The sequence below is a fragment of the Lagopus leucura genome, unplaced genomic scaffold (assembly GCF_019238085.1).
Source record: "Lagopus leucura isolate 7727_CA_CO unplaced genomic scaffold, USGS_WTPT01 26-6_obj-0_obj, whole genome shotgun sequence".
In the NCBI taxonomy this organism is placed as follows: domain Eukaryota; kingdom Metazoa; phylum Chordata; class Aves; order Galliformes; family Phasianidae; genus Lagopus; species Lagopus leucura.
The window spans coordinates 4704-20448 of record NW_024966976.1 but is presented as its reverse complement, the minus strand read 5'-3'; the positions used below and the strand labels follow the sequence as shown (position 1 = coordinate 20448).

Below are 15745 nucleotides of genomic sequence, written 5' to 3'. Positions count from 1 at the left end.
AGTAAAAGTGCTGCGTAAGAGCCCCTCACGGCATCCAATTTCCTCCGGCCGCTGCACGCGGGTACGCGAGGCCGCCACTGGGCGGCGCTGCTCCGCCCCCCCAGGGCCGCGTGCCCGGCGCCCGCCGAAGAGCCGTGCCGGAGGGGTGCCGTGGGCTGCCGCCGGCCCGAGCGCAGCCTCCGACGTGGGCACCCGCAGCCTCCGACGCCTCCCGAGCGAAGCTTTGCGGGCTTGTTTTCCCCAGAGTTAAACGAGCTATGAGCGAACGCTGTCTGGACGCACCCGAACGAGCTGAGCTTTTGCTACTCCCAATAGCACTCACTGCTCCCGCAACGCGTAAGTAGAGCGCAGCGGGCGGGTGCCCCGCTCTGGGGACGGAGCGGACATCTCAGCCTCTCAGCCGTGCCCCGTGCTGACGGAGGCATCGCGGGCCGGCGATCTGTCCCCGCGCTCACTGGCGGGACGGAGCCTGGCGCGGCCAGAAGCGCCCGAACCTCCCGCAACACCTCGGGAATGCAGCGGAGGGAGGCGCCGGGTGCTCCGAGATGGTCACGGCTCCTGCGCGCCCCACTGTGCGTGTGTAGGAGATGGCATTCCTTCCCCAAGGAGTTCACATTTGAGCACTGATGCGCATTTCGAGCTAGTTTCAGGCTAGGAGTCGAATGAACTCCCAATACAAAGCAGAGACGGATTTGCTTCCAGCCTTATAAGAGGCGCCTCGCGGGAGGACAGCGCGGACCGAGTGACCCAAGGCGCCTCTGACTTTCTCAGGGTGAGCTCCGTGCCTGCCTGACCGTGGGCTGCTGCCCCAGCCAAGGGACAGCAGCGTGCTGACCTCCGCCAGGCCGCTCGGGGAATGAGCTTCTGCCTCGCTCCTTGGTTCGAGAGGTACCAAAAATGTGCCAGTTCCTCCCGTGTTCACTGAGGACTCAAAGGGGATGGAAAGTGTTTGAAATGAGTGAACGTTCCTTGGAATTCTTTGGAAATTTGATGAGGCAAACGTTTGCCAGTGTTAGCAGAATGAAAAGTTGTCTTTTTTTTTTTTTTTTTTCCTGTAGGAAAAATTGGAAAAAAAGAAAAAAAGAAAAAAAGAAAGAAGGTATCAGAAAGATATTTGAATCCATTCCTGACTTGCTGAGGAAATCACATTAGTACAAGATGTTATTAGGAATCCTGCACGTGAGTTAGTTGTGTAAGAATCTGGCACAGATATGAACAAGGAATTGAACTGAGTAGGCAAAGCTGCTTGAGTTTCCCTTTAAAGGAATTTTAAAGGGAGAAGGAAAAATCTCTCTGGAGCATTTCAGAATTAAACAAGAAAAACAAACTTTCTTGATTTTTGATAGTGCAGAAAAGTTCTTTAAGAAGTTTGAAGAGGATTTCTGGCACTGCCTCCCCTGCAGTTACCGTAACTTGTGTGAAGTGCCCTCTCATTTCAACCTGTCTATTGGGTGCCTGCTGCTCTATAGTGGAAAAGGGTCTTGAATCTTTAAACTGGCAGCTAAGCTCCTCTTTCCCTTGTAACTCTGGGGCGGGGGGTGGGACGCTCCTTACTGTGCAGTTTTTGGATCCGTGTGGCTGATGCTGTGTGGACACTTGACAGATCTGTCTCATTCACGCTCCACTCACTCGCGATGTAGGGACTGTCCCCTTCATGCTCGACGGCCATTCCTAGTGCCCCGGTAGCTCCATACTCTCCTCACCTTTCAGTGTTTTGTTGGTAAGTCACTGTCTTTTAATTCCAAAGTAGAGCTCTAAGGTGGCATTTTAGTATGCTGGGAAAGGAAATGGGTTACTTTTTGTTCCTGTTTTTCTCCTGTGAGCAATGAATCAGAGCAGAGGTTTGCTATGCCAGGGAACAGAGCAGTTCTGCAGGTGGAGTGTCTCTCCTGGGTCAGCTCCTTGTGCTTTTCCTTCACTCGAGCCAAAATGTCACTGAAGTCAAGAGGTTTCGCCTAGGTTTTAAGGAGAAGGCTCCATTATGTTTAAGACAGGGGATTCATTTCTCACAAGTTTTTAAAGTGTAATGGAGGTGATTGTAGATGCCTCTCAAAGTGTTACACGGAGCGTGAAGAGAGGTGTTTTTCAAGCCTTCATTAAAAATGAGTTTATAAAGCCAATAATGAAACCTCAGCTGTTATTTCACATTTGTATGTGTACAAGACCAAATGCCATTAGGTTTCACTGCAAATTACAGCAGCTCATTCTCTCCCTTCACATTTTCCAGACATGGTCCACTGCAAACTTTGTGCAAGGTGACATCTTTTCCTTTACTATAATTTACTATAAAAGATAATTTACTGTAAAAACAAGGAAATATTGCAAGTTATGTTTTCTCTTTTAGCAGCATTTTTTTTTCTCATACTGGTTTGTGAAGTGTACATAATTTTGGATATAAAAACAAATCCCAAGATATTATAGACTATCAGAAGAAATGAAATGTGGACTGAATTTAAGAAACTGAACCGTGTTCTAGCAGAGATGCATTAGTCTCAAAATAATTGCTAAAGGCATTTTTCTAGATTTGACAGCTTTATGAAAACATAAGTAGAGCAGGTGTCACAGTATGGAAATATACGTAACACAGCTATGGAATCATTTGTACATCATTTATATATATATATGTATTGCATGCATGTGTATATATGCATACACAAGCATATGTAAGAGTAAAATCAGAAGTAATTAAAATGCCATATTTCATAAATAGATGCTTTAGATGATGAACCTCTTCTGTGGCAGGATCAGAAATACAAATAGAAATAATAACTGGCAAGTTTATAGATGCCAGATTATCTGTCTTCTGTAGATGGATACATTTGACATCACAGCTTTGAAAATATATTCTCTCTCTTGCTCATTCCCTTTATCACACACAAACGCACACAGCATCCACAAAGCCAATTTTACTTATACTGAGCTTGTTAGCTAATGGTAGAATATTAATTCTGAAGTGTAATTCCGTTCCATTTTTAATGAATTGCCTGTTTTGCAGTGTTTGTCTTAATGGGGGCATGATGAAGCGGAGGGTTGTTAGGGTAGCATGGTCAGGTTGCAGTTGGACTTAATGATCTTTAAGGTTTTTTTTCCACCTGAGCAGTTCTATGATTCTATGATTTTTAAGTGACACAACCAATATACATAACTGCCAGTTGTTATGAAATGATCCCAAGATAGGTAACTTGCTTTTCATAGCTCTGAATCAGAGTGCTTTATCATTCCTTGCAAGTAGTTTTTCTTGAATTTCATTTTTTTATCTGTATTTTTTCCAACTACGAAAAGAAAAAGAGCTCTCCCTTTGCAAACAGTATGTGAGACTAGAGTTAAACTATTTCCTGTCTCTGTATTTGAAAGCACAGTCAGCAGTGCTGGAAGTAGTCCTGTTCAAGTGAAGTTTAGCACTGCAGAGCTAGCCTGAAAGTGTTCTCAGCTGAAATAGTGCCTGTTTGAATATGATGTAGGTATTTTGTTGTTGGCCCTAATGGTGATAGCTCAAATAAAACTCTGTGAGCTTTGTGAGCCCTTGGGTTAAGTCTGATGTCATTTAATCATTTTTTATATCAAAGCACTCCTTTAAAGTGTCTGTTATTTTCATATGAGTTGCACTGGCTTTAAGAATTGCTCGCTGGAGAATATATTGACACTGAAAGAAGATAAAAGACTTGGATCTCTGCAATCTCTCCAGCCACTGGAGATAAGTATCTTTTTATTTTATTTAAGAAGGCTCCCCAAGAACATTACGACAGAGCTGAACTGAGCATATTTTAACTGCTTTGGAGTAAAAAGGGTTACAAAATGAATGAATCGTTCCCTGAAAAATTAATACTTCTCAAGGTTAAAATTCCTTCTCCATCCAAAATATTACACCTCCCATAAAATTAAAATTGAAAAACATAAAAGCATACTTAATTGGAATTAAAGAAGTAGAGTATCCTATCAATGTTTATGTAGTCTTGAGTTAGTATTTTGAAGGGCAAAAACACATTCTTTAAAAACACCTTGAATATATTAAAATAAAATAAAATATAATGAGAATTAGGTTAGGATCAGGAACTACACAAAGTCAATATTTCCTTGTTAATAACTTAACTGGCTATTTATCATGCTGTACTGCAAAAGGAATTCCATAATGTCAAAGGCAACATTACTGCAGGATATCAAAGATCTATTCTGTTGTGGATAGGGTTTTTGTTGAACTAACTTAGTTGGGATAAGAAGTGTTTCAGCACTCTAGGATTTCCAAAAATGTTGCTTTTTGTGTGGAAATATACTGTTGTGCATTTACAGGTATCTGACTTCCTCATAGTAAAATTAAGTTGCACAAAAAGTAACTAAATGACTGTCGTTACCTTAACTAACAGCTCGAAAGAAGTTCAGTGCTGACTTTGGAAATGTTCCCTTTTGAATTTCAGTGACACTGTTGTTGGAAATCACAATAAGTTAAATACCAATAATAGTGACTTCTGCACGTAATGATGAACTCCTCTTCTTGGGAACTGTAGCACACAGGTACTTAAACAAAAAGAGAAAAAGTGTATGCAAGGGAAAAGAGTGAAGTGTCATTTGATTACGCTAATAAAAGTATGTTGAGATTTTTAAAGAAAATAAAGGCATAATCTTTTCTGATAGTGATTTTATTTATTTACTTATTTGCATCTAGATTGTTGTATCTGAACTATAAATATTAAACATTTCTGAAAGTGCCAAAAGTAAAGTGTATTTGTGTTTGTTAGGTGAACAAAATGTACTTCTTACATGTATTTCACTCAGAAACAGCCAGAAGTGATATCAGCAGTTTATAGCTTGTTTCTCAACTGAAAACAGCCAACAAGAATCTTACTCAAAAAATACAGTCTTGTATTTCAAGCCTTTCCAAATGATAATTACATCAAGTTTATACTTCATTTCTTTGTGCACAGCTTCTGAAGTGCCCTGAGCTGCTGTTTTTTAAATAATTTTATTGGTGTTTCAGTAGATGTGGCTCAGTAGCCACAAATGACAGGGCAGGGGAACAACAGTATAGAAACCTTTAAACCATTCCTCTTCATATTTATCATTTTTCCCAATATTTCTAATTATTCAGTAATTCTCTCTTTCTAAACACGAATAGACTTGGAGAGCATGCTTGTTGATGTGCACATTCCAGAATTAAACTGCAAATGTTATAGATTTTGAATCAGAATTTTTGTGTTTGTACAGTATTGAAATAGCAGAGACTTGAGACATTATTGGCCTCTTGAGTGCTATAATAATTAAGTCCTGATGGCAAATAAGTGACTTTGTATCACGCCACGATAAAGGTGCAGTCACATTATAATTAGAATATTCTGATTAATTGAACTAATTTCCACCTGATCTTTCCTAAAAATAGGCAAGAGCATTTAGAGGCACCTCAGGTGAAATTCTAACTCTGAATCTGTCTTGCCGGCCACTCTGTACAGACATTTACAACTGCACTGGCTGGTGGAGGCACTAAACATCCTGCTTCTGCGTTCCCCACAGCCCATGGCTGCATGGGACCTGAGGTTAGCTCTGAAGGCAGTGCTTCCCATTTGTTTCCATGGAAATGACAGCAGATACGTAGAGCACAATAACAGTACTTGATAGAGCATATTCTCAGCTACAGAAAACTATTTTTTAACATAGTCAGCACCATGAGCTAGGCATTTTCACCAGCAGTGAACCAAAAGCCTTCATGCCGCACTGGGAAAAATCTGCATGGCTGTTGCTGCTGCTGCTCAACACCCACTGCCTCACTGTGCTCACATCCACTGTTTGGTTTTCGTACACATTCAGCAAGCATTGATGAATGTCAGCGGGTGCCATTTTTTCCACATGGGGGAATTCTGTTCCACACCCTTCCTTCATATGCGGCTTCCATGCCAGATGCCGTTCTGTCAGACAGCCCCTCTGCTGCCATCTGTCATACAGCAACAACACGTAATGGAAAACTGGTGGGAAGGTTCAGCCTCTACTGCCATCCCACCAACATCTGCCTCTCATGTTATGAGCCAAAAAAGTGAAATAGAATGCATTACTTTTGAAGCAGCCCAAAGTAATTTGGAACATATCTGTGCAATATTCTGTAAAAAGGGAGTACATTTAAATGTCAGTTATGGGGGAACGAGCTGTTCTGCTTCAGCGTTGTTTAATATTTTTTAACATCGCTCTAATGTTCTTATTGCAGGTTAGAAATCTGAAACAATGGGTGACTGGAGTTTTCTGGGGAGGCTGCTAGAGAACGCGCAGGAGCACTCCACGGTGATTGGCAAGGTTTGGCTGACAGTACTGTTTATCTTCAGGATACTGGTGCTGGGGGCTGCCGCTGAGGAAGTCTGGGGAGACGAGCAGTCAGACTTTACGTGCAACACTCAGCAACCTGGTTGCGAAAATGTTTGCTATGACAAAGCCTTCCCCATTTCTCATATCCGCTTCTGGGTGCTGCAGATTATTTTTGTCTCCACTCCAACCCTCATCTACCTGGGCCATGTGCTGCACATTGTACGCATGGAGGAGAAGAGGAAAGAAAAAGAAGAGCTGAAAAAGAGGGGAAGTGTCAAAGAGAACAACTATCCAGGAGCAGCAACATCTGGTGGTGGTAGTAGAGGAGGCAATAATTTCAAGGATCCTCCTATGAAAATGGGAAAGGAAAAGCTTCCGATCCGTGATGAGCGTGGTAGAATCCGTATGGGAGGTGCTCTGCTCCGTACCTACATCTTCAACATCATTTTCAAGACGCTGTTTGAGGTAGGCTTCATTGTGGGCCAGTACTTCCTTTATGGCTTTGAACTAAAGCCAGTCTACCAATGCAGCCGTCCGCCTTGCCCACACACTGTGGACTGCTTCATCTCACGGCCCACTGAGAAGACAATCTTCATCATCTTCATGTTGGTGGTGGCCTCTGTCTCCCTGCTGCTGAACATGCTTGAGATATATCACTTGGGGTGGAAGAAGCTGAAGCAGGGCATGACAAGCCAGTACAGCCTTGAGATGCCTGTTACAACGCTGACACCGGTCATGGTAACAGGAGAATCCAAACCAGTTTCCCTGCCACCACCAGCACCGCCAGTGGTGGTAACGACCACTGCACCTGCTCCTGTTCTGCCTGACACGCGTGCTGTCACACCGCTGCTGGCTCCGGTGACCATGGCACCCTACTATGCTGCAGCTGCTCCTAGGGCACGGCCCCCCTCCAACACTGCCTCCATGGCAAGCTACCCTGTAGCTCCACCAGTTCCAGAGAACAGGCACCGTGCTGTCACTCCTACGCCCGTCTCCACTCCTGTCACCATCCCAACTCCCATCCCCACACCCACACCAGCTGTCATCAACTACTTCAACAGCAAAAGCAATGCCCTGGCAGCCGAGCAGAACTGGGTCAATATGGCAGCTGAGCAGCAAGGCAAGGCACCCTCCAGCTCAGCGGGTTCCTCCACCCCTAGCAGTGTCCGGCATCCTCTTCCAGAGCAGGAAGAGCCCCTGGAACATCTTCTCCCACCCCCAGCTGGGCCACCCATCTCCACAGCCAACAGTGGCAGCAGCACCAGCTTGAGCGGAGCAAGTGGAAGCAAGTGGGATGTGGAAGGCGAGGAGGAGCTGGCGGAGGAACGGCCCATCTCAGCCACCTGCACCACCGTGGAGATGCATGAGCCACCGCTGCTTGTAGACACACGGCGTTTGAGCAGGGCCAGTAAGTCGAGCAGCAGCAGAGCCAGGTCAGATGACTTGGCCGTGTAGTGCAATCACCGCTGTGCAGCGGAGCAGGTGGCTGAAGGCAGAGTGGGCAGGGGACCTTCCCCAGAGAGGCCAGGCCTGGCACGGGTGGGAAGGCCTGGGTTTCAACTTTGATGCTTGCTGTTTTTGCACTCTGTGAGTTGTAGTGGGGAAAAATAGCAACGTTTTCTAATAGGTCAGGGGTGGCCAAAGCGCAGCCCGTAGGCCAGGGGACCAATCCTGCTCTCTTTAATGTCCATGGCAGATCTCCCAAGGGCAGCCACAGTGGAGGCCTGCAGAGGTAACAGGTGGTGATGGTAGCAGGTCAAGTGCCCTGAGGCTGACTTTCATTTGAGCAAAATGTTCCTATCCCTACTGCCCACGTGCCTGCCATCATCTCCTTCATGCCCTTGTCTTCACTTCCAGCCTTTTCACATAAGCTCTGTGTGAGCAGATGCTATGACTTATTTTCTTCCTTTTAAATCCCGTGTAGCCCAATGGCAAACATCAGGATGGCACACTGCCTGTTGGCACCTGTCATCTCTCTGGACCAACTTGCCATATTTAAGACCAAGGCGACTGCAGTCTCTTCCATATAACGCAACTTAAGGAAGCCTTTGTGTTCATGGCAAATTGCCAACGTGGTCCTCTTGGCTGGGCAAAATTTAGGTAACCCCTGTAGTAGATTTTATCATTTTGAGGTTCATCTTTCTATTTTTTTTTTTCCTTTTTATTTTTTAACTCTTGACCTGTTAAGAAGTGTTCGGTTTGACCTTCTATCCAGTGTTTGCCAACAATGATCACATCATGTTTTGAAGCCCACAAATATATTTGAGCATGCTTGATTATAATTTTAGATGACTTCTGAAATTGCTTAGAAGAGGACAGGAATGTAAACCATACACCTCAGAAATGATTACACAGAACAATTTCTCTTCAGAAAGCAAGGATTATGGTTTCAGTACATTGTGGCCCTATATGTTGCCCATGGATAATCAATAGGATGAAGTAGAGCTCTGCATTTTAGACTATTAGTTATCAGCTTAAGTTTGTTGGAAGAAAGCTATTTAGAAGTAAACTTGAGTGCATATTTTTAAGTATTTGAACATTTCTAGAGTAATTTTGATCTGTAGATTTAAAGTTAATTGACTGTGTACTTACTCATTCTAGTTTGATTTTTGATCTTACAAGAAAATGTAAGGGGAAGGAAACTTAACTAATGGTGATGAAGACCCAAACCAACATTTCCTGTTATGATCTACCCTGTCCCTTAAAAGAAATCTGTAGTGTCTGAGAAGTCTGTAAAAACAGATTTAGACAATGTTATGTTGCAGAAAAGGTGGCTAAAATATCTGGGCAACATGCTGATGGGTCTGTATTGACCCCACTGAAGTCACTTGCAGAATTTCCATTCATTTTAACAAGGAGCAAGGTTTGGCGATGGAACTTGCAGGCCGTATTCAGTCAGAACTGAAATTCACATGGAGTTTTGGGAGCCAGAACGAGTGTAGATTTGGGGCCTTCTATAAAGACTTTAAAATCCTGCTTTTGAAAATTGTGAACTTCTCTTAAAAATGAGTGGAGGAAACTACTGGGTATTTTTTTCTAAGGTGCAGCTTTCTTTTTAACTGGCTTAATCCTTCATTTCATTGTAACAAATGCTCTTACAGAAATTAGTCAGAATTTTGAATTCCTGAGCAGGCTTGTGAGAGTTTGGGTACAAAGAAATGCAGGATTAGGTTCAACTTCTGTTCTAAGCAAAATCCAAAATAAATGAAGCACAGAGTCAGTCTTTTTGCTGCTGTAAATTGGAAGTACTGTAATTGGAGAAGAGCAACCAAACACACTGGGATAACCCTTCACATGTTGGAAGTATTTGGCCTGGCAGTGCAACCCTTACTCAGGCAAAGCAGGGTCATCCTGTAGCAAACAGCTAAGTTGCCAGTTACTTTGCTGTTAAATGTTTTCTGGAATGTGTTTATTTTATTCAACAGTTAAAATGTTCCCACCACTCAAGCTTGAAGTGGTCTGCTTTTGAATAGACACAAGGATTTTCTCTTGGTCAGAGATGCTGTTCTGCAGCCCCTGGGCATGCTGTCTCATGACTTCATTGACCAGCTTGTAGTAAACCAGGTGAGAAGTCTTTTTTGATGCCACTGATCTCGAGGCAGACACTTCATTGAGAGTCAATATACAGTAGTACAGTAAAGACATCTACTGTTAGTGTTCAGCTTGAAGCATTCACTCTTGGATTTTCTGTTATAAAGCCATAAAAACCCTTTCTATAAGAAAGCCGAAAGTTGAATCCCACTTTCTGTTGTATCCATGCAACTGTGCTGAACTTAATGAAAGTTGATGAAATTGCCTCACTGTAAAACAAAAGGCAGAGTTTAGCACTCAAATATTATGGACTCATTAGTAGAGGTTTGTAGTTGAGGTTTTTTCGAGTTGAGGTAAATGTCAAATAATTAGACTGCTGAAATAATGAAATACGCATCTCTGCATATTAGTACATCAAAATTCATTGGCTGGATTTTCCTTTCGTACTTCTGGAGAATGAAGTCAAAGTCCTTCTGGAGTGTATTTCCAGACCACTTGGGAAATGTGTTTTTTTGTTGTTTTTTTCTTTAATATTGAGGCCCGAGAGCAAAACTGACTTTCTGTTGATGGAGCCCTGTATCTTGCAGTCCTTAACTTAGTGCAGCCCCTACAGAGTGAGTCCTGCAGTACTGCATCCATACTGTATATAAAATGAGAGCAGAGATATTTTTAACTTAGGATCAACTGATACCTTCTGAATTAACATGTGGTTAGACCTGCAGAGAGCTCAGGTGCTTTTGTGGAATATGTGGTATTTTCAGGCAGAGTAATTACTGGAAAGATGTAAAAGATCTTTTTTTCTCTTTTTTCTTTTTCTTTCTTTTTCTTTCTTTTTTTTCTTTTTCTTTTTTTTCTTTTTTCCCCTGTAAGGTTCAGGGGGAGAAATGTAACTCTTATACAACCCGAAGAGAAATTTGACAGCAGCCTCCACATCAAAGCAGAGCTTGTCTGACAAAGCAAATCTACAACTTAAAGGTTGTGCTTTTAAAATCAGCTTGTTTAATTTCCACCAAATATTTCTACAGTCTCAAGCTTCTTGGTTAGCTACAATTCATTTAGAGTCCACTAACTGTTCCTTCTTTGAAGCCCAGGTAATCGTTTGAGCAGAGCTCCCCTTCAGTGCTTACCACTCCTTTTAATTGTTGTGTCACATCTGAGATCAGATTTGTTGAAAAAAGTCTCATTAATGTGGCAGAATTTTAATTAATCTTTACTTATGAATTTTCACTGAATTCACATACATGGTAAAGCAGAAGGACCAAGCTCTTGGTCGAATGCAGTGTTAACATAGGACTGTAGCTCTTAATTTGGAACTAATGGAAAACTTAGGATAAGATCTAATTCTTTGCACTTTGCTTTCCCAAATAAGAATTACAGATAGAAAATATTTAGTGTCTAATAAGACATTTTCAGAACGTAACTATTGGCTGGTGTATCAAAAGGTGAGTGTTACAGTGATTGAAGGTATTTGCCCTGTTTTGGTATTAAAAGCAGATTAATTACCCTCCTTCCATAGTTCTAGGAAAAACATACAAACACCAGCTAACTCACAGAACAGACTGTCAGCACTATCTGATAATTTTCAAGGTTTACTCTTATACATTAATTAACTCCAAAGAAGGAGCTGATAGCAAATAATACTTTGATTTAGCTTGGTCATGCAGGAGTTTGAAAACAAAATCCTGAAAGACTGTATTCACACCCATAAACCAGTTATTGCAGAAGTGGAACAGAATCATGCCTGATATTAAGAAAAGTGAAAAAAAAAAGTAACCACTAATTTTTACTCTTTGAATAGAATCACTGTGGGAAGATTGTTTTGCCTTAAACATAAACGTAGTTAAAAAAACAAAGGTTAAGTCAACTATGAAAAAGAAGAAAAGCAACAACAACAACAAATACTTTTTGGACAAGTTACAGGTGTGTGATGAGCTGCTCTTTTTCCAGTAAGACATCTCACTGTTAATAACCGACCCTGCTTTGAGCAACAGGGTTGGACTAGATGGCTTGCAGAAGTGCCTTCCGACCACAGTGATTACATGGAACATGTTCACCAAATCGCTGGTTGCAGAAGTACATTTTTTCACAACAGTTTTACAAAGATGTAAGAAAAATCTATCTGTACTGTACATAAATGCATGGCTTCTTTGCTGTGGGCACAGATGTTCTGTTTTCTGTCACTGAGCTTTTTTAATTAGTGCAGCTGTGAGTTAATAGAAAAGAAAGTCAAGTACAATTTAAAACCACACATTTCTTCCCTTTGTGTTTTGATTAAATGGAAAAAACATGCCTGAACCTTCCCTTTATTGAAGTGGTATATTTTTGTCTATGAAAATCCATCTACTGTTTTTTCATAGATAAGAAGGTGCTGCTTGAATTTGTTGATCCAGGCTGCCATTGAAAAAATGTTAACTTCTTGAAAATAGACAGCATGACTGAGAAAGCAGATGAACTATGTTCTTTTCCAGCCTAATTCAGAAACCAGTGGTGTGCAAAGTGGTGCCGGGGGTTGATTTGGCTTGGCATATCTGTCATTTGTGAAGGTGCATGGAGCTAATTAAGTGTCTGACGTTTTGCAGCTCTTGAGATTATTGCCGAGTATGAACACCTAACTAAGTGTATGATCTGTAGAATAACTAAAGCAAGCTTTAAAATTCAGGTCAGTACTTAGATCCTCATTCAGTGGCTCATGGGACTGCCTCAGCTGATGCAGGTTGTTGCATCTCATTGAGCTCCTGTGAGTGGTAGCAGTCTGCAAGAGCAGAGCATTGAGCCCCCAGGTCCTTTATAATTGTTTCAGTACATACAGTAACATTGTGGATTTGAACAGGCTGGCTTTTTTTCTTTTTTTTCTTTTTCTTTTTCCTCCCAAATATTTTTGTTTCATTTACTTTGATTTTTCTTGTGAGAAGTGTGCTCTTGTAATTTTAATTTTCTGAAGTTTACATTCAGTTTTTGATTTCAGATTGCACATTTGGATGAAATTTTCTGAGTTTACATTTGTGCAAGAATTAAAAGAATGACTCTAGCAATATGCTGAACCTAAAAGAGTTTGTCCTACTCTAACACAGGAACTCTTCAGACATAAGGCAATACCATTAAATGAAATGAAACCCGATCACTGACCTACCATAACAGTTTTGTCTGCATATTTAAACTATGGGAACTGGTTATATAGGGAGAACGCTATGGAAAAATCCACTTCATCACAAACAATTATTACCAATCAATTTAGGGTTCACTATTACTTATATGCCTTTTCATTCGTGTAGAAGTTCAATGACAGAAATCAGGTGTGGTGTATGTGTTTTAAGAGCAAAATTTACAGCTTGGTTGGAAATTCCAAACAAAATACTTGTGGAGAAATACTGCACTGTTTAAGATATCACCAAAAAGATGAATGTTTTGTTTTCTAGCCAACGATACGGTTCTGAGCCTGCAAATACAATTTCATCTGTCATTTCTACTCGTGCAAATAAGACCAGTAAATGTAATGGGACTATTTGCATAAACAAAAAACACTGACATGAAAAAAATAAATTGCAGATTTGCATTTTAAGTTTGTTGCAAGGTGCCAATCAAATTCCAGAAGCTTCAGTCCTTGAAGAGTTATGCAAGAAATGTGAACATGCTTTAACATGGAGAATATACTTCTATTCCCATTTACACCATATCTCACAGTTAAAAGGTTGTAAAGCACCAGAAAGCTTACTCACAGCTTTCTTGTTGCTTACCAGATATTTGTCATCTACATGACAGAACCAGACAACAAACATAATGAATTTTCTGGACCATCGTGGACTTACAATAACAATAAAAGCAGCAAACAATTAAAAGTGCTGTCTTCCAAGAAGTGCCTTGTGTATTAAATTCTGTAAGAAACAAGTTGATGTAGATGTTTATTTACCTCAAATGTTTACAAAATCGTGACTAAATAAACTTTTTGTACCACAGTATTGTCTCTTTTAGATTAAATTTTCATGCCTCTGTAGATGGTCTTTCAAAATACAGGAGTGATCGAACAGTTAAGCAAAGTCAGTTAGCTCTCTCCCTTTATTCACTTGCTCTGCTGCTTCCCTTCTTCATATGAAGTGCGTGCCAAAGTGAAGCTGTTGGAAAACTGGATGTTGAGACCCTTCTCCACACAGAACTCTCCCGGCTTTAAAGGAAGCTCACAGTCCAGAAGACACAGCTGATCAAGACCTGCACTAGCAATTTCAAGGGGTGAAGTGCTGACCACCTTGAAACTAGTGGGAGGTCCTCCTCTGCCTTCTGCTGAACACAGGTTTCATCCTTGGTTCTTATTTTGATGTATGTGTTTGTCTCATGTTTTTTCAGTAAGGACTTCCATCTTCTCACCAAGTGTTAAATTCACTGCTTTTGACCTGTACAGGCTATTGGACATCTGGCTGATTTGTCTCATAAGGCTGTTGCTACAAATGCACAAGGGATTTTAGTGCTGGCAAAATGGGGCCTTACTGGGGATAATACAGAGTACCACTGTGTTTGAAATCTGCCCCTTGTAGGCAATATTCACAGTTTAGCACACAGAAGCATAACTTAGTTTTGTACTGAAGATGTACAACGTGCTAATGACAAGTTATGTCAAAGTATCACATAACCCTGTGGAGATGTTTCCAAGAGCTTTTTTGTGAAAAGCAGCAATATGGGCAAGGTTAAGTGACTCCTGTAGAAATCTTAGAACAGGCATAGAGGTTCTGTAAAGCTAATTTCTTATACATTGTTTATACACCTATGCCACAGACCTGGGAGGGCATGATAGTTTCTGTCCTGCAGAACAGTGTTTCTTTCTCCTGTGTTAGCACAGTTACTATAGTACTTTTTTGATGCCTTCTGTGATCAGGCAATGCCATGTCTGCTTTACATCCTGCAGACCAGATCCACCAGGGTGAGTGAGTAGATGGTGGGAAAGTGAATTAAAAATATGATTGTCCACATGAAAATACATCCCGTACTTCTATACTCCTAAATTAAATACAAACTAAAAAGAAGGGGCAGGCGCTTACAAGCTCTTTCTTGTTCCCACTTCCCAGTTTGGCAATATTATACTTTCTAAAGATTCTGGCTTTAAGGAATGCTGTGGCCTTCTGAGCAGAGATTAAGGGATAAGTATGGTTGAGTTATCCAGCTCCACAGAGGAACCTACTGTTTGCTTTGCATGGCTTATTTAGCGGAGTCTGTTATGAAAATGGAGCACAAAATGCAGAGGTAAGCAGCTGAGGATGATTTGCCTAAGCAAACTTGTTCTTGTTTGAATTAGTCTTGGATAATCTGAGAAGAAAGTAGCTTTCTCATTATAAGCAATGGAAGATGAGGAAGGGCAGAATAATAAAGTAGTTATATTTCTTCCTAATTCTCTGTTATGAGATGTATAATACTGAATATAGGACTATTGTACCGGGTCTCTGAATTAGAGGCAGTTTTAGAGGTAGTTTCCATACCCTCATTCTGTCATATCCTCCTTTCTGTTTCTGTTCTGTAAGGGAAATTTAAATTTTTCTTTGTATAAATCATAAAGTTGCTTCTGTCTATCAGGCAGCCAGTATCCCCTGGTATATGTCTTTAAATACTCCCGTGACTGAAAATGAATTATGGTTAAAAAAAAAAAAAAAAGAAAAACAAACAACAGAATGAGCAGTAAGATCTGAAAGCACTAATTAAAGTCATTTACATTAACCACAGTTTAGTCTGGCTGAAGTTACATCCTAAGTAGCTGTCACGATGCTGAATGTGATTTATCCACATTTGTTTATGACCATTACATTTGCCTGCTCAGGTGAGCTCGCTCTGCCAGCAGTGTCAGGGATCTGCCTGATGACTGTGGTCTGTCTTTTCACTTCCCTGCTATGGAAAACCAAAGATCCAGGGGTTGCAGTTAAAAACACAGTGTCCTCTGCAGTGTTCTGCCGTC

General features: G+C 41.3%; 1 protein-coding gene across 7 annotated transcripts; it reads left to right on the top strand.

Moving 5' to 3' along the window:
- The first annotated feature begins 234 nt into the window (after positions 1-234).
- Positions 235-13756, top strand: LOC122192898 (gap junction alpha-3 protein). Of its 7 annotated transcripts, none has more exons than XR_006182738.1 (3): positions 810-1720; positions 6188-9846; positions 10684-13756. XR_006182738.1 is itself a non-coding variant. In XM_042893581.1 (3 exons), exons 2-3 carry the CDS (start codon positions 6205-6207, stop codon positions 9749-9751), a joined length of 1530 nt encoding a protein of 509 aa, XP_042749515.1. In that variant the 5' UTR covers positions 810-1720; positions 6188-6204; the 3' UTR covers positions 9752-13756. The 7 variants fall into 7 exon arrangements, 6 of the variants coding, with proteins under 6 accessions (XP_042749510.1, XP_042749514.1, XP_042749513.1 ...); XM_042893581.1 differs by having other exon boundaries at positions 6188-7690; positions 9708-13756; XM_042893576.1 differs by lacking the exon at positions 810-1720 and adding an exon at positions 235-336 and having other exon boundaries at positions 6188-13756.
- Positions 13757-15745: the final 1989 nt, after the last annotated feature.